The sequence below is a fragment of the Phacochoerus africanus genome, chromosome 10 (assembly GCF_016906955.1).
Source record: "Phacochoerus africanus isolate WHEZ1 chromosome 10, ROS_Pafr_v1, whole genome shotgun sequence".
NCBI classification, from domain to species: domain Eukaryota; kingdom Metazoa; phylum Chordata; class Mammalia; order Artiodactyla; family Suidae; genus Phacochoerus; species Phacochoerus africanus.
Window position 1 is genome coordinate 33756959 of NC_062553.1, and position 18546 is coordinate 33775504.

Below are 18546 nucleotides of genomic sequence, written 5' to 3' on the forward strand. Positions count from 1 at the left end.
TAGATGTTAACTCTTCTCTAAATGTTTTGTAGAATTCAACTGGGAAGCCATCTGGTCCTGGAATTTTTTTTTTTTTTTTTTGGTTATAGTTGATTTATCGTATTGTCAATTTCTGCTGTACACCAAAGTGACCCAGTTATATATATACATTCTTTTTCTCACATTATCTTCCATCATGTTCCATCACAAGTGATTGTATATAGTTTCCTTGGTCCTGGAATTTTGCTTGTTGAGAGTTTTTAATTTACTGATTCAATCTCATTACTGGTAATTGGTCTGTTTATATTTTCTCTTTCTTCCTGGTTTGGCTTGGCAGGTTGTACCTTTCTAAAAATTTGTCCATTTCTTCTGGTTTGTCCATTTTGTGTACAGTTGCTTGCGTAGTCCCTTATTATCCTTTGTATTTCTGTTGATTGTAACTTTTCTGTTTTTACTTCTGATTATATGGATTTGGGCCATCTCTCTTTTTTTTTTTTTCCCTTGATGAGTCTGTCTAAGGTTTTTCAGTTTTGTTGATCTTTTCAAAGAACCGGACTTTAGTTTCATTGATCTTTTCTATTGTTTTCTTCATCTCTATTTCATTTATTTTTCCTATGATCTTTATGATTTCTTCCCTTCTGCTTACTTTGGGTTTTGCTTTTTTCTTCTTTTTCTAGTTGCTTTAGGTATAAGATTAGGTTTTCAATTTGAGATATTTCTTGTTTCCTTAGGTAAGCTTGTATTGCTATAAACTTCCCCCATAGAACTGTTCTTGCTATGTCCTATAGGATTTGGATTGTTGTGTTTTCACTTTCATTTATCTCTAGGTATTTTTTTATTTCCTATTTTATTTCTTCAGTGATCCATTGGTTGCTTAGTAGCATATTGTTTAGCTTCCACGTGTTTATGTTTTTGCAGTTTTTTTCTTGCAGTTTATTTCTAATTTCATAGTGTTGTGGCCAGAAAAGATGCTTGATATGATTTCAATTTTCAAAAATCTACCAAGGCTTGTTTTGTAGCCCAGCATATGATCCATTCTATAGAATGTTTCTTGTGCACTTGAATGTGTATTATGTTGCTTTCAGATGGGATATTCTGTATGTATCAATTATGTCCATTTGGTCCAATGTGTTATTTAAGGCCTGTGTTTCCTCTTTGATTTTCTGTGTGGATAACCTGTCCATTGATAAAGTGAAGTGTTAAAGTTCCCCACTATTATTCTGTTACTGTTAATTTCTCCTTTTATGTGTGTTAATATTTGCCTATATTATTGAAGTACTCCTATATTGGGTGCATATAAGTTAACAATAGTTATATCTTCTTGGATTGATCCCTTGATCATTATAATAGTGTCCTTTGTCTCTAGTAACTTTCTTTATTTTAAAGTCTATTTAATCTGATATGAGTAATATTACTCTAGCTTTCTTTTGATTTCCATTTACATAGAACACTTTTTTCTATCCCCTTACTTTCAGTCTTTATGTTCTCTGCCTCTGAAGTAGGAGTCTCTTGTGGGCAGTATGTATATGGGTCTTGCCTCTGTATCTGTTCAGTTACTTTATGTCTTTTGGTTGTAGCATTTAATTCATTTACATTTAAGGTAATTATTAATATATAAGTTCTCACTGCCATTTTGTTCATTGTTTGGGATTTTTTTTTTTGGTAGGTCTTTCCCCCCCTTCTTTTGTTCTCTGCCATTGTCATGTGATAACTACTTTAGTTTTATGTTTGGATTTTCACTGTGTGTATCTATTGTAGATTTTTGGTTTTCTATTACCATAAGGTTTTTATATACCAGTTTATAAATATATACATGTGATTGTTTCAAGTTGCTGATGTCTAAATTTTTTTTCCCACTGTACAGCAAGGGGATCAAGTTATCCTTACATGTATACATTACAATTACATTTTTTTCCCCACCCTTTGTTCTGTTACAACATGAGTATCTAGACAAAGTTCTCAATGCTATTCAGCAGGACCTCCTTTTAAATCTATTCTAAGTTGTGTCTGATAAGCCCAAGCTCCCGATCCCTCCCACTCCCTCCCCCTCCCATCAGGCAGCCACAAGTCTTTTCTCCAAGTCCATGATTTTCTTTTCTGAGGAGATGTTCATTTGTGCTGGATATTAGATTCCAGTTATAAGTGATATCATATGGTATTTGTCTTTGTCTTTCTGGCTCATTTTCACTCAGTATGAGATTCTCTAGTTCCATCCATGTTGCTGCAAATGGCATTATTTTGTTCTTTTTTATGGCTGAGTAGTATTCCATTGTGTATATATACCACCTCTTCCGAATCCAATCATCTGTCGATGGACATTTGGGTTGTTTCCATGTCCTGGCTCTTGTGAATAGTGCTGCAATGAACATGCAGGTGCATGTGTCTCTTTTAAGTAGAGTTTTGTCCGGATAGATGCCCAAGAGTGGGATTGTGGGGTCATATGGAAGTTCTATGTATAGATTTCTAAGGTATCTCCAAACTGTTCTCCATAGTGGCTGTACCAGTTGACATTCCCACCAGCAGTGCAGGAGGGTTCCCTTTTCTCCACAGCCCCTCCAGCACTTGCTATTTGTGGATTTATGAATGATGGCCATTCTGACTGGTGTGAGGTGGTATCTCATGGTAGTTTTGATTTGCATGTCTCTTATAACCAGCGATGTTGAGCATTTTTTCATGTGTTTGCTGGCCATCTGTATATCTTCTTTGGAGAACAGTCTATTCAGGTCTTTTGCCCATTTTTCCATTGATTGATTGGCTTTTTTGCTGTTGGGTTGTATAAGTTGTTTCTATATTCTAGAGATTAAGCCCTTGTCGGTTGCATCATTTGAAACTATTTTCTCCCATTCTGTAAGTTGTCTTTTTGTTTTCTTTTGGGTTTCCTTTGCTGTGCAAAAGCTTTTCAGTTTGATGAGGTCCCATGGGTTTATTTTTGCTCTAATTTCGATTGCTTTGGGAGCCTGACCTGAGAAAATATTCATGATGTTGATGTCCGAGAGTGTTTTGCCTATGTTTTCTTCTAGGAGTTTGATGGTGTCCTGTCGTATATTTAAGTCTTTCAGCCATTTGGAGTGTATTTTTGTGCATGGTGTGAGGGTGTGTTCTAGTTTCATTGCTTTGCATGCAGCTGTTCAGGTTTCCCAGCAATGCTTGCTGAATAGACTTTCTTTTTCCCATTTGATGTTCTTGCCACCCTTGTCAAAGATTAATTGACCATAGGTGTCAGGGATTATTTCCAGGTTCTCTCTTCTGTTCCATTGGTGTGTCTGTCTGTGTTGATACCAGTACCAGACTGTTTTGATGACTGTGGCTTTGTAGTATTTCTTGAAGTCTGGGAGAGTGATGCCTCCTGCTTGGTTTTTGTTTCTCAGGATTGCTTTGGCGATTCTGGGTCTTTTGTGGTTCCATATAAATGTTTGGATTGTTTGTTCTAGTTCTAGGGATTGCATTGAATCTGTAGATTGCTTTGGGTAGTATGGCCATTTTTACAATATTGATTTTCCCAATCCAGGGGCATGGAATATCTTTCCATTTCTTTACATCTTCTTTGATTTCCTTGATTAAATTTTTATAGTTCTCGGCATATAGGTCCTTTACCTCCTTGGTCAGGTGTATTCCGAGGTATTTGATTTTGTGAGGTGCAATTTTAAAAGGTGTCGTATTTTTGTATTCCTTTTCTAATATTTCATTGCTGGTATACAGAAATGCAACTGACTTCTGAATGTTCATCTTATATCCTGCTACTTTGCTGAATTTATTAATCAGTTCAAGTAGCTTTGGGGTTGAGTCCTTAGGGTTTTCTATGTATAGTATCATGTCATCTGCATACAGTGACAGTTTGATCTCTTCTCTTCCTATATGGATGCCTTTTATTTCTTTTGTTTGCCTAATTGCAAAAGTATGTTGAAGAGCAGTGGTGAGAGTGGCCATCCCTGTCTTGTTCCCGATTTGAGTGAGAAGGCTTTCAGTTTTTCCCCATAGAGTATTGTATTTGCTGTGGGTTTCTCATAAATGGCTTTGATTATATTCAGGAATGTTCCCTCTATACCCACTTTGGTGAGGGTCTTGATCATGAATGGATGTTGGACTTTGTTAAATGCTTTTTCTGCGTCTATTGAGATGTTCATATGATTTTTGATTTTTCTTTTGTTAATGTGGTGTATGATGTTGATTGATTTGCGTATGTTGAACCATCCTTGTGAACCTGGGATGAACCCTACCTGGTCATGGTGTATAATTTTTTTGATATGTTGTTGGATTTGGTTGGCTAAGATTTTGTTGAGAATTTTTGCATCTGTATTCATCAATGATATTGGGTGATAGTTTTCTTTTTTGGTGGTATCTTTGTCTGGTTTTGGAATGAGGGTGATGGTGGCATCCTAGAATGTCTTTGGGAGTATTCCTTCTTCTTCAACCTTTTGAAAGAGTTTAAGGAGGATGGGCACCGATTCCTCTTTATATGTTTGATAGAATTCACCTGTGAAGCCATCTGGTCCTGGACTTTTATTTGTAGGGAGTGTTTTTATGACATCTTCAATTTCATTTTTAGTGATGGGTCTGTTCAGTTGGTCTGTTTCTTCTTGATTCAGTTTTGGCAGGCTGTAAGATTCTAGAAAATTGTCCATTTCTTCCAGATTATCAAACTTGTTGCCATATAGTTGTTCATAGTGATGTCTAAATTTCAAATGCATTTAAAAAATTCTGCATTTGTACTCTCCTTCCCTCATGATTGCTGTTTTTGACATTATATTTTATATCTAATTGTTTTGTGTATCCCTTAACTCCTTATTGTGGATATAGGTGATTTTACCACTTTTGTCGTTTTGTTTTTCTTTTTTTTTAGGGCTGCACTCGAAGCATATGGAGATTCCCAGGCTAGGGGCTGAATCAGAGCTGCAGCTGCTGGCCTCTGCCACAGCCATAGCAATGCAGGATCCAAGCCTCATCTGTACCCTACACCACAGCTTATGGCAATGCCAGATCCTTAACCCACTGAGTGAGGCCAGAGATCGAACCCACAACCTCATGGTTTCTATTTGGATTCATTTCCATTGCGCCACGATGGGAACTCCTCCACTTTTGTCTACTAGCTTTGTGTGTGGATAATTTCCTACTTTTATTGTATGTTTGCCTTTACTGGTGAAGTTTTTCATTTCCTAATTTTCTTGTTTCCAGCTGTGGCCTCTTCTTTTTTTGTCTAGAGGAGTTCCTTTAGTATTTGTTGTAAAGCTGTTTGGGGTACTTAATTTTTTTAGGATTTGCTTATTTGTAAAGCTTTTGATTTATCCATCAAGTCTGAATGAGTGCCTTGCTGAGTAGAGTATTCTTGATTGTAAGCTTTTACCTTTCATGACTTTAAATATATTGCAATACTTCCTTCTGGCCTGCGGAGTTTCTGCTGGAAAATCAGCTGATAGCATTATAGATGTTCTCTTATGTTATTTGTTGCTTTTCTCTTGCTGTTTTTAATATTCTCTATATTTAATTTTGTCATTTTGATTACAGTGTGTTTTGGTGTGTACTTATTTGGGTTAACCCTGTATGGGACTCTATGTGCTTCCTGGACTTGGCTGACTGTTTTATTTCTAAGGTTAGGGGAGATTTTAGCTATTGTCTCTTCAAATATTTTCTCTGGCCCTTTCTCAATCTCTTCTCCTTCTAGAACTCCTATAAGGTGAACATTAGTGCCCTTGATGTTGTCCCAGAGGGCACGTAAACTGTCCTTATTTCTTTTCATTTTTTTTTTTCTGTTCAGTGGCAGTGATTTTCACTACTCTGTCTTCCAGCTCACTGATCCATTATTCCATATCATTTAGTCTATTGTTGAGTCCTACAAGTGTATTTTTTATTTTGGTTATAGTATTATTCATATCAGTTTGTTCTTTTTATTTTCTAATCCCCTGTTAAAAACTTCTAACTTCTCGCTCTGTGCATCCATTCTTCTCCTGAGTTATTTGACTATCTTTATGATTATTACTGTGAACTCTTTTCTGGGTAGATTTCTTATCTCTACTTAACTTAGTTCTTCTGGGGTTTTATCTTATTCCTTCATCTGAAAAATATTCCTCTGTTGGATCTTTTTGTCTAAGTTGCTATTTGTATTTTTACGTATGTAGTGGGTTAATTGCATTTCTCCATCTTGGAGAAGTGGCCTTCTGTAGGAAATAGTCTATGCATTCTATCAGTGCACTTTTCTCCTGTCACCCAAGCTGTATGCTCTAGAGGTTCTCTCAAAGAAGGCTGCATGGATCCTTCTGTTTTGGTGGACTGACTACATAGATAGTCTGATAGGCTTGGTTGACCTCTGGTTTGGTTGGTTGCCAGGCTCTGCCTTGTGTGGATGCTACAGGCTGCTTTTTAATAGACCCTCTTCATGAGATAGCTGACTGAAGAACCCTAGTGGAACCCAGGGCTAGTGCTGGCTCTCTGGTGGGTGTGGTCAGGGCCCCAAAGACTCTAGGGTTGTTGCCCACCCACTGGCAGATGAAGCCAGATCATAGGGTTAGTATCAGAGTACTGGCAGGCAGTGCTTATTTCTGGAGTCTGGCTATAGGGCCCAGGGGCTCCCAGAGCTCATTTTAGATCATTAGTGTAAGTGTGGCTATTGGGTGTGGTTCCTGACATGGTTGGGTATGGAGTCCAGGAGGTCCTGAAGTTTGTGTTGACCTTATAGTAGGCAGGACCAGGACCCAGCTGGCTCCAGAGTAGGGTCTGGCTTGCTGTTGGTAGGCTTGGACTGCAGGCTGTGGGATCATAGTTTTCTTGCTTCTGGTGTCTATCTCCTGGTGAATGAAGCTAGTCTAATGGCTATTGTAGACTTCCTGGTGGGAGGGGCCAGTACCTGATCAGTGGTGGGTGGTTCTGGTTATTGGCCCTCCGGTGGGTAAGACTATGCCTAGCAGTGTGTCTGTGGGAGTTTATGGGTTCATGAAGCCTTTAGGCAGTCTCTCTGCTTGTGGGTAGGGCTGTGTCCCCACACAGTTAGTTGTTTGGCCTGAGGCACCCCAGCACTGTCATCTACAAGCTGTTTGGTGGGGCTAAGTCTTGATGCTAATGAGCTAAGATTGCATTCATGTGCTTGAATGTTTTCCAGGATTTCTGCCTCTAGTGTCTGTGTCCCCAGGGTGAGCCTGAGCTTCTGCCTATCTCTTCAGGAAGGAGGTGTTGCCCTGGCTCCTATCAAATTACTGTTTTGCCCTGGGTCCTAGTGGACATGGAATTTTGTATGTGCCCTTTAAGATCAAAGTCTCTTATTTCTACCAGTCCTGTAGGGCTCCTGCACTCAAATCTTGCTGGCTCTCAAAGCCAAATGCTCTCTAGGCTCATCTTCCTAGTGCTTGACCCCCAGATCTGGGAACCTGACATGGGGCTCAGAACTCTCGCCTCTGTGGGAGAGCCTCTGCAATGTAATTATTCTCCAGTTTGTGGGTTGCCCACCCGTGGGGTATGGGATTTGATTATTTCATGAGTCCACCCTTCCACCATATTGTTGTGGTTCCTTCTTTATGTCTTTAGCTGTATAAGACCTTTTATGATATGTTCCAGTCTTTTTCATTGATGTTATACAGGTCATTGTGATTTTTATGTGCTCATGACAGGAGGTGAGCTCAGGATCTTTCAGCTCTGCCATCTTGCCCTGTTTCATCTGATTTTTGGTACTTTATTTGCAAGTGTTTATTCTTGAGTGCCATATTCATTCATCCTATCTGCCTCCATCCTGTGGCAGTTGGATTTGTTTTCGTTATGGTTCCAAGCAGAATTTTGAGAGGCAAATATTCTGTATATAGGATAAACGTGTGCTTGGTTTCGCTCATTGATTTTCTCTTTATTAGAAATTGAGAGATGTCAGATCCATACACCAATATCCTGAAGTAATAATGGAAGCAGTTAAAAAATCTTTTTACCATAAGACATATTTATCAGTATTCTACATTGTGACAATCTGAATGAAGGACATAAAAGTCATCTTTCCTTTTTCTTCTATTTTAAAGGATTTTCACCACACAAGTAATAAAAAACTCTTTCTTTAAGAGAAAATAGCAAAATCTGTGTTTCATGCTTGAGAATGAAGCTTGAGCTTATAGCTACATGGTGCTAATTGGACTGGATATTTGAATCCACTTGGCTTATGTAAGTTGAAGGCAGCCAGGTCAAGGTTTCAGTACCTAAATAGGTAAACTTGATTTATTGCTCTTTGATTTCTTCTGGGACTCTTATTCTATAGGCAGCGTATGCTCTTATGCTATTTACCTCTAGCATTTGACACTTTCTAATGTAGTATAGATGGTACCTTTAGTGACACCAATAGCACTCTGTGACTCAGATATTTTGCCTGGAAAGTTAATAGACATTATTTCCCATCTTGTGTATAAACCAGAAGCAGGATAGAAAGAGATGGAAATAATCATGTTAGTAGTTATTTGCCTCTCTTCTAAATGTGAGATCAGTTTGTTCTGACATTAAAATCTAATTTAGCTAATTTAGCACTATTTATATGTAAAACACTACAAGATACAGTGGGGAAATCAAAAATGAAAATTGAACTGTAAAAGTCTATTCTGGGAAGTAGTTGCTCTGGGGGCTCTTTGCGGATCCTCCTTTCACTGTGGCTGTATTAATTTTAGAGACTTTAGATAATTATGTAATGGAAATGCTGGGTGTATGTTGAATCCACAGATGAGCAGTCCTTGAAGTCTGAGACAACCATGCCCACACAGAATACATAGTAACAGGTATTACTCAGCGCTGAAACCCACTGCTCTTAGCAAAGCACTTAATATATAGTTAACAGTCCAGAGTTGTATAGAGTGAACAAGCTCCTGCAAACTGGAGCCCTTTTCCTAGGATCTAAGCGATAACAGGCTGTTTCAGCCTCGATGCCCTAGAATCAGACTTGAAACAGATTGCCTTGAGTCCCTGACAGTTAATTATGCTCACCAGGCTCCATTCTTCTCCCTGTCCTCCAAATAATACAGTCAGTTGTCTGTATCCATGGGGATCCACATCTATGGTTTCAAACAACCATGGATGGAAAAACTTCCAGGAAGTTCCAAAAAAATAAAAGCTTAAACTTGGCACATGCTGGCAACTCTTTAAGTAGCATTTACAGTGTATCAGGTAGTATAAGTAATCTGGAGATGGTTTAAAGTTTATGGGAGGATATGCGTAAGTTATATGCAAATGCTCTTCTATTTTAGATAAAGGACCTGAGCCTCCATGGACTTTAGTGTGTGTGTGGGGGGGTGCGGTTTCCTGGAACCAATCCCCCAGGATTCCTAGGGATGACTACATGATAGTTAGCTATTTCAAGTAACTGATAAGAATTTTTGACTATCATCTGTTGAGCAGCATTCTAAGCACTTCATATACATCATTCTATTCCATCTTTCTAAACATTCCAGGCAATAAAAATTACTATTTGTCAGATGGGGGAAATTGAGGCTCAGGGTTACTTAGGGGATGGAATATCCAAGGTTTAAACCCAACATTGTGTATGCTCACACACCCCCCCATTCTTAACCACTAATCTGTAAACTAAGATCACCCATTTTTCTTATTATGCAATAAAACAATACCCCTGTTTTCAAAGAATGTTGTCTTTAATGCGGTTTATTTTCTGATTAGAGGTTCTCTGCACTTCAAATTAATAATTGAGCTCTGAGTTTTGACTTGCAAATTATGAAAATTTCAATATTCTGTAAGCTGAAAAGGGACAGTTTATTTTCCCTGTCCTGCTGATGGCTGGTAAATCTTCCCCCCTCCCCCAATCAGAAATGTAGTCAGAAAATAAAAATTGATAGGTTCTTTCCATCCGAACAGAAGTTCTAAGAACAGGACTTGAGCAGTGAGCCATGATTTATTGCATCTCTAGGGACAAATGTTACTGGAGAAAAGATGATTACCTTGCCAATGACTGGAAAAATTTTTGCAAGACCGAAAAATAAAATAGTGAATATGATAGCTGTAAAGTAGCAGCAAATAGAGGCTTTTTGCATGTATTTACTGTGATCCAAGGGATTAAAAAAACATGCTCCAAATACCAGGAATATGGTTAAAATTACTTCTCACCATGTAATGATAATCACACACAAAGTAGTATGGGGGACAATATTTGGAGACAGGATGAGTCAAAGAATAATTATATATTTACGTCATACTTTCTGTGCAAATAAGGAAATAATTAGATATTTGGATTAAAAAACTAACACTGGCAAGAAATATCTAGGCCTATCTTAGCTGCTGTGTTACTGTTTCTACAGGGAACTGAACAAAGGGTATTTTTTTTCCTTTGATTTCTTGTTAATGGTTATTTCCAAAGTAGTTCTAGTTGTGTTAATGCAACATTCAACCCTCTGCATACCTTCTGGAATTTCTCTTTTTTTTCTTTTTTTCTTTTTAAGGCTATACCTGTGGCATATGGAAGTTTCCAGGCTAGGGGTCAAATTGCAGCTTCAGCTGAGCCTACCCCACAACCACAGCAACGTCAGATTCGAGACTCATCTGCGACCTATGAAAAAGCTTGTGGCAATGCTGGATACTTTACCCACTGAGCAAGGCCATGGATGGAACCTGCATCCTCATGGAAACTATGTTGTGTCCCTAACCTGCTGAGCCCCCGTGGGAACTCCGTAACTTACTATTTTACATTTTTTTTTTTTTTTTTTAGGGCTGCACCCATGGCATATGGAAATTCCCAGACTAGGAGTTGAATTGGAGCTATACCCGCTGGCCTACACCATAGCTCACAGCAATGCTGGATCCTTGACCCACTGAGCGAGGCCAGGGATCAAACCTGCATCCTTGTGGATGCTAGTTGGGTTCGTTAACCACTGAGCCATGAAGGGAGTCCCTATCTATAACTTACTATTTTAAATAAATAGATGCCCATTGGTGTCAGGCTTGGAATATTTCTGTATTGATAATATGGTTTATCATGTTAATAAGGCTTTCATTCATATTTTGAGGTGTTCCATGAATGAAGGATTAGGTTAGGAATCAAAGATCTTGCTTGTCTTACTCTTTTTTTGAGAAGAGCTTTGTAGAATGGGAGTTATACTTGTCTTCAGGCCAGCCTGCCTTTTTTTTAGTTCTTTGAACAAACTTACAGTTTTCTGCCTCAGGGCCTTTTCACTTTCCACTGCAGCTGAGAAACTAGCTCTGACTACTCCTGCCCACCTACGTCAATCTCTTCTAATTTTTGTAGACCCTAGTCTAATGTCTTCTCTTCAGAGAGGCTGTGGCCACCGGCCTACACCTCAGACACAGCAACAACAGATCTGAGCCGCATCTGTGACCTACACCACAGCTCAGGGCAATGCTGGATCCTTAACCCACGAGGTGAGGCCAGGAATTGAACCTGTGTTCTCATGGATCATACTCAGATTCACTTCTTTGCTACCATGATGGGAACCCTGGCACTCTTCTTTTATAATTTTTGGTTATATCTACTTTTTTTTTTCCTTAGTAAAGCTTGTCACGTTTTCCTTCTATCTTTGTTTATTGAATGTTATGTCTACTTCTCAAGGCAGGGATTGTGCCTATTATGTTCACCTGTACAGATCCAGCAACTCTTTGACACTTAGTAGGTGCTCAATAACTACTGTTAAAGAAATGATGATTGAAAGAATTCCTCTGAAGGAAAGAAGGAAATCCTTGTTGAAGGGTGGATGCTGAGCTGGCAAAGTGATTAGAATGTAGGGAATAATAAACTGATATGGGGAAAAGGTGGCAGATGGAGTAGTTAGAAAGTGCGATATTCATATGGAGCACCTGGGAACAGATTATAAACAGCATGAGGACGAAGAGTGTTGAGAATAGCATTGTTGTCTTTTACTAGAGATGACTAGAAATTTGACCATTTCAAAAAAGAGGAATTCTGGGGGAAAAATGTAATTGTAATGTATACATGTAAGGATAACCTGACCCCCTTGCTGTACAGTGGGGAAAAAAAAAAAAAAAGAGGAATTCTATTTGTGCTTAAAATATACCATGTTGAACTATTGCTATTTTGTTTAAGCATGATGTTACCAATAGAAGGTATGAGCCATAATTTTTATGTATCTTTATATTTACTGAAGTCTCTTGCTAGGTCTTATCCTTGGGTGGCACTTAATAGGTGCTTATGGAATCTTCATTGCCTGAAAGAAAAAAAGAATTACAAAGGTTTATCCATTGAAAAGAACAACTTAGTTTTTATTTTAGCTTAAGACAAGTGTGTGAATTATAATCATTTTAGGCATATTACACAATAGAGCACCTATGTTCTTATAATACCAGATCCTTTCTTATACTTATAGTCCAGTGCGGTGGCTTCGGTTGTGAGTTTCTTGGTGACTCTGACAACTCAGTATATGGCTTCAAGACTGCTCGGTTGTCCAGCTAGCAGATGGGGGAGGAAGAGAAATAGTGTGGATGGGATGCTGTCTATCAACTGCTTTGGTCCACAAATGACATGTCACTCTTGCTCACATCCCTGTGACATAAACTTGGCATTTTTTCTCTTTAAATGCCAAGAGGTTGGACAATGTAGTTATGTGTACATCAGAGCATCTCATCTTCATACATGTTGGAAGAAAATTCACAAAATTATTAACATCTCTGTGACAGTATTCAAAGCATTTATTTTCTAAATTTTCTAAGATAAGTATAAATTAAATTTATAATCAGGTAAAAACCCATCAACACACACAAAAAACAACAAACAAACAAACAAAAACCTTGGGGCATTCCTGTTGTAGCTCCGCAGTAATGAACCCAACTATTATCCATAAGGATGTGGGTTCAATCCCTGCCTCACTCAGTGGGTTAAGGATCCAGCATTGCCATGAGCTGTGGTATACGTTGCAGACGTGGCTCGGATCTGGCATTGCTGTGGCTGTGGTGTAGGCTGGCAGCTGCAGCTCTGATTTGACCCCTAGCCTGGGAACTTCCATATGCCTCAGGTATGGCTCTAAAAAGACACACACACACACAAAAGCAAATAAAACAAAACAAAACAAACCTTGGAACATGGTATGAAGCCAGCTAAGTATACTCCCGCTGCAGGTTCTGACACGTTGGGGCATCCACTATGGTATAAGTTTCAATATGTTCTCATATCTTAGGAGGTTCTTCAGAGCTCGCCAAGTGACAGCAAATCCACTGAGCACAGTGTAAAGGAGGACCCTTCTCTATGCATGGGTGATTTGGATACAATATTTATCAGTGCTGATCACCTGGATTGCTTTGGCTGATCTGGCTGGCTTAGAGGATTTTCCATTCTTCCTTCTCTCTTCCATAGGTTTCCTTTCTAAAACCTTTCCCTCTGTCAAAGAGACGAGCATTTTCTGTTAGCAGAAGAGGAAAAGCCAAAAAAGAAAAGTTCTCTCTTGTTATAGACTGTTGAAAAGCTATTCTTTAGCAAAACTACTTGCACATGAAGATGAAGGTGTAGATTGGAAATTCATCATATAGAGTGTGGATAAAGTCTAGTTGATGATTTAATAAGAACTAATATCAAACGCTCTATGCAGGCATGCAGGTTCATTTTTTTTTTAAAAGAGTCTGAAAGAAGGAATAAGCACTGTGAGGAGACTATGACCCTTCCATCCTACACATCTGATTGCATATTTTATCTCTAGTCTCTGCTCTGAACTATAGGAGTATTTCTGTGGATTCTTTTCAACACTCAGCACTGGCTTCAAAGTTCAAATCTTTCATTTCCTTGTCCCCTACTTATTTTCTGTTTCATTGTATGCGTCTTTCTTGCACTTGTTAAAAAGTCCACCATTGCTATTTAATATTTAAAGGCTGGGATCACTTTGCAGGTTTTAGTTTAAAGGTAACCATAGGACACACACACACATTCATTATTAATAGCAGAGATGCACTGTAAGTTCTTGGGAATCTTCTTTCCTTTCAGTGTTAGTGTCATATGAATGCTGCTGTCACCAGAATTAAGCTCTGATATTGCCATGTGGCACGTGGGCTCATGCAGTAACAAGGGGCCAAGAATTATATGAACTGCTTATTATGTGGGTCGATGGAACCATGCTAAAAAGGGATATAAAGCCAGAAACTGACAGACCACGCAAAGTCCGGTTTCGGATCGCGTCATCTCACAGCGGGCGAGTTCTGAAGGAGGTATATGACGATGGGCGACCAGCAGGCTCTCTGGATTCTGAATGTGCCAGTATCTGTGGCATAGATGGACTCAGTGAGTCTGATGGACAGCAAAATGGCCACATAGGATCGGAAGGTGACGAGCAGGAGAATGACCAGGATAACTTGCTGGTCTTAGCACGGGCTGCCAGCGAGAAGGGGTTTAGTACAAGAAGAGTCAACATTGTAAGCAAAAATGGCACAGTCAGAGGTGTTAAGTATAAAGTCAGTGCCGGACAAGCTCTGTTTAACAACTTGACCAAAGTATTACAGGTAAGTCCTTGTACATTTCCTTCCTGATCTGCGTTTCTAACTCCATCTCAACCCTCTCTGTTCTCCAGTTTAAAGCAAGTGTCTCTCCTTCATGACTGCTGCATACTTCATGAGTCACGCTCACATCTAAGATATTGTCTCAGCAGCCATGGATTGAAAATAAGGTCATTATGCTTAGCCAACTAGATTGACTTCTTAAAGCCAGTGTATGTAAGACTCTTTTAGGTAGTCTTCTTCCCAGTGTGTAATGACTACATCTATTTTTTTTGCCAAGGGGGTGGGGACAAAGAAAGATCATAGTGTTCAAAGCATTTGAGCAAAGTTTAGAAGTGAATTTCCAGGTAATCATTCTTAAGACACCAGTAAACTTTTATCATCACTTGTATAGATATTTAAACCATAAAAGATTGAGTTTTGCCCTCAGTGGAGTTGGTTTCCGTTGGAATGCCATAAAGGCTAATTTGACTTCCTCCCATTCCTGGAGAGGATGCAGATTTCATCTGAAGACGCATTTCTCCATTTATTTGCTCTTAAGAACTGTAGAGCAGTGCTGGAAAAAAGTTATTCTTCTATAAATGTACAGACTGAGATTCATATTTTATGGTAAAAAATTCACCCTTAAAATACATACATTCTTCACAGTAATGTAGGAATGCATTATTCAGGTCCTGGGGCCTTTGGCAATAATCTTATGTCAAGACAAGTTTCTGAAATTGCCTGGAAGCATTGGTGAAATGATTTTCTGTGAAAAACAGGCATCATTATTTCAGGAATGGAATTCCTAATCACTACCATTAAGGTACCAAGACAATATTTCTCATTGTAATACTGTTTTCTATTATTCTCAATGTTTAAGTGAAATGATCTCTTGTGATGAATTATTCAATGCCTCAAAATTATGGAAGGCCACAGGAGTGGTAGGGAGAAAGGATTTTAACCAAAGACACTTATTTTTCATGTAAAGAAAGTATTTGGAAAGGTCACCCCATGAGGATTTAGAAAAGAAATTAAAAGGTAAAAACAGTTAAAATTGAAGGTTAGTTTTCATAGATACAATTTACCTGTGAAAGATTTCACAGATTAGCAGTAGGGGTCCTGAACCAAAAATCAGAAGCTTATGGCTGTGTTTTACTAGGTTGGAAACAATCCTGTGTAGATTTCTACTCATTAGGTTGGGTTTATAAGCGTGGCTGCTGGTTTTCACCCAATGCAGAGATTGTTATTGCCAAAGTGTAAACCACGACTCTGTTACAGTTAAGTTTTTAAATGTTTGCCTTCTTGTGATTAATTTACCTTGTCATGATTTGAATTGCTCTATGATTTAGAGGGTTATTTACAAAACCGCTGTACCAATCTTAGTACTTCGATTTGAATTGGTTTGTTCAAATCTTCCCCCCCAAACCTATAATTTATGGGTAAATACCTTAAATCTTCAAGACCTACAAGAGAAAAGCTTTTCCTCCCTAGGGCTTTATCCTGATAGTGCTATCAATTCACAAATAGGAAATAGAGGAAATTCCAAAGTCAAAATTTTAGTACTGGATTAAGTTACAATATTTACATATATTTTTAATGCTTAATTTGGTCACTCTTTTTTGGAGAAAAATCCAATAAAATGGTCACTTTCTTATAATTTAAGTTTATATATATGGGGTAATTTAAGCCATGTACCCCATTCTTTAAGGAGACAGGAATGCTTACTCACAGAGGTCCTTCAAAGTCTGATATTTAATCGTTTTTTTTTTTTTTTCCCCCAGCTGGTCCCTCTTTTTTTTTTTTCCTCCTTTTTAAAAAATCATTGTAAAGTAAAAAGCACAGTTAGGTATTCACAAATTTTGACCATCATTCGTTTCGTCATCATTGCTATCATCATCATGGGATATTGTCTGATCTCTCCAGGACAAACATAAGTTTAAGGAGCTCCTACCTTGGAGCAGCCCTGCCAGCTGCACTGTCCATGGGGCGTCATTCACATCACTGTCTGTCCCCTTGGAGTTGTGCAGTTCAATCTACACAGCATTATGATGACAGCTGATATGGATGCTTGCTGCTTGCTAAGAGATTTGTATGTCATAAGAGGTGAAAAATGTCCCAGGCATATGTCTGAGGATGACCGAGTAGGTCATGCCCAGAGGCAGCCCCAATGCAGAGAAGCCCCGGGGTATAAGGAAGAGCAGAAATAACCATTCAGTTACTCCTATACAAGAGTATGGGGCCTGATGTGATTTTCCCTGGATCTTTGTAGATTTTACAAATCCCTGGAAAGTAAGCAGCACACTTGGTAAGATGTAACTGTGACGTAGCCTTTTCTTTCAGGGAGGAAAAAGTGAGGAGTCATATCTTGGATATTTGATGACGGTTCCAATGCACGACCAATCTTATAGAAGAGAAGAAGTGTGACTGAAGAAACAGTCAGATTTTTATTCCTGTTTTAGGTTATAACATCTTAAAGCACATAATCTGAAACTTGAGAGGAAATCCTAAATATAAATAAAATCTTTCAAAGACCCTGTAAATCACTGTGCTTCCTCTCCATTAGTTTTCCATTATTTTTTTAATGTCTCCTCAAACATTGGCATGTGCCTTGCAAAAATTTCAACTGTGCACAGAACAATCAGTGAAATTATTTGCTTCAAATGTTTGTACTTCTTAGCAGCACTCATTTAGAAAATTGTCTACAAAAGGAATATTAGAGCAAGTTTTCATTTCATTTGTCAATTAATTCACCCTATAGAACTCTGGGTAATTGGGGATGTGCGGTATCACATTAATCAACCTTAGTCAAGGTTGTCAGGGGTATTGGTAGACCAGGAGAGACAAGGTCACCTGGATGATCAGCTGGGCCTTGTAGCTGATAGTTTGTTGGTGAATCATTCAACAGCCTGGAGCTGGTCTAAATTATGGCTCTTCAGATGCAAGTGCCTGACTTTTTCATCTCTCCCACAGATGACAAGTATGTAATCCTTAAGAGAGGCCAATTTGGAAGTCTGAAAACCTAGAATCTAGTCATGGCCTGGAAATAGGCATGTATTAGAAGCTGTTTATGTTGTTCTTACATACAGTGAAATTTGAGAATTATTGACCTAGGTGTAAATGGAAATTCTAATAAAACTGTTGCTTAGTGTTTTTTATGGCTTCAGTGTTTAATGAGGAAAATGAAGATGATGTGTATTGATCTGTGTTTTTTTATTCTGATCAGATTAAATCACCAGCAGAGTCTTTCCTGAGCCAAAGATAAGTAAAAATATACTGATAGACCTAATTTGTCAATTACCAGTGGATTTAGAAACAGGCCCAGAAATCGTAACTAGTACATTCTGATATAAGTGTTCTGCTTAAGTTCTCTTTAAAACATTCTGCTGTGGGGATATTTCTATCTAGATAAATAACTTTACTCATTCTTTGAAAATTTTAGAAAAATTTGTTTTTATTTTTATTTTTAAATTACTCATTGTTATCTCAAGCAAGACAAATTACAAAACAACTGTTCAGCTCATAGCTCTGCATCAAATGTGCATGATTGAATTTGAGATCCATTGCTCTTAGCAGCAACATTATTTCCAAAGTTTCTTAGGGTGGGCCAATGATGCAGATAATTAAGATCATTAATTTTTTCTAATTTATTCTTATGTGATTAAACCACAGATAGTAATCTTTTCTTGACCTTATCGTCAAAGTTTGCAAGCATACTCTGTTAGAATCGTTGACTGTTATTTCCATCCTTTTAGTTCCCTCTCTTTCTGCAAGTTTAAAATTACTGAATTAGTGAAATATAGATGAAAAGAGAGAAAGAAGTTACAAATGTACTATAATTTGGTGGTTTCGTTCTAAGAACTCATATTAAATGTATAACCTCCCTCTATGTATGTATGCATATCTCTGGTTAATGCGTATGTATTTATGGGCATTCTAACATTCAGTCAAGACAAAATAAAGTAAAAATAATAATGCACTTGCAGAACAATTTACACTATGCAAAGGGTTTTACAGACATTATTTTGCTTCATGTTTTCAAAAGTTTGTGAAATAAACAGGACATTGTTATGATAATGATGCCTGTTTTAAAGTAACTGAATGTCAGAGAAATCAATTGTCTGTCTCAAAATTTTATCTTTTGCCTCTTTGGTTTTGTTAGTTTTTAAAAGTGTAATGCTTTAC

General features: G+C 38.1%; 1 protein-coding gene across 2 annotated transcripts in view; it reads left to right on the forward strand.

Annotated features, from left to right (window-relative positions):
* The window catches only part of GRXCR1 (glutaredoxin and cysteine rich domain containing 1), a 317107-nt gene that overhangs the window by 184513 nt on the left and 114048 nt on the right, over positions 1-18546 (forward strand). Inside the window, exon 1 of one of the 2 annotated variants that reach the window (XM_047798806.1) lies at positions 13987-14388. The exons of the other annotated variant lie outside the window; for it this stretch is intronic. Coding sequence (XP_047654762.1) covers positions 13987-14388 — 402 coding nt within the window. Of the gene's footprint in view, positions 1-13986; positions 14389-18546 lie in introns of those variants that run through there. 2 annotated transcript variants of the gene reach the window in all.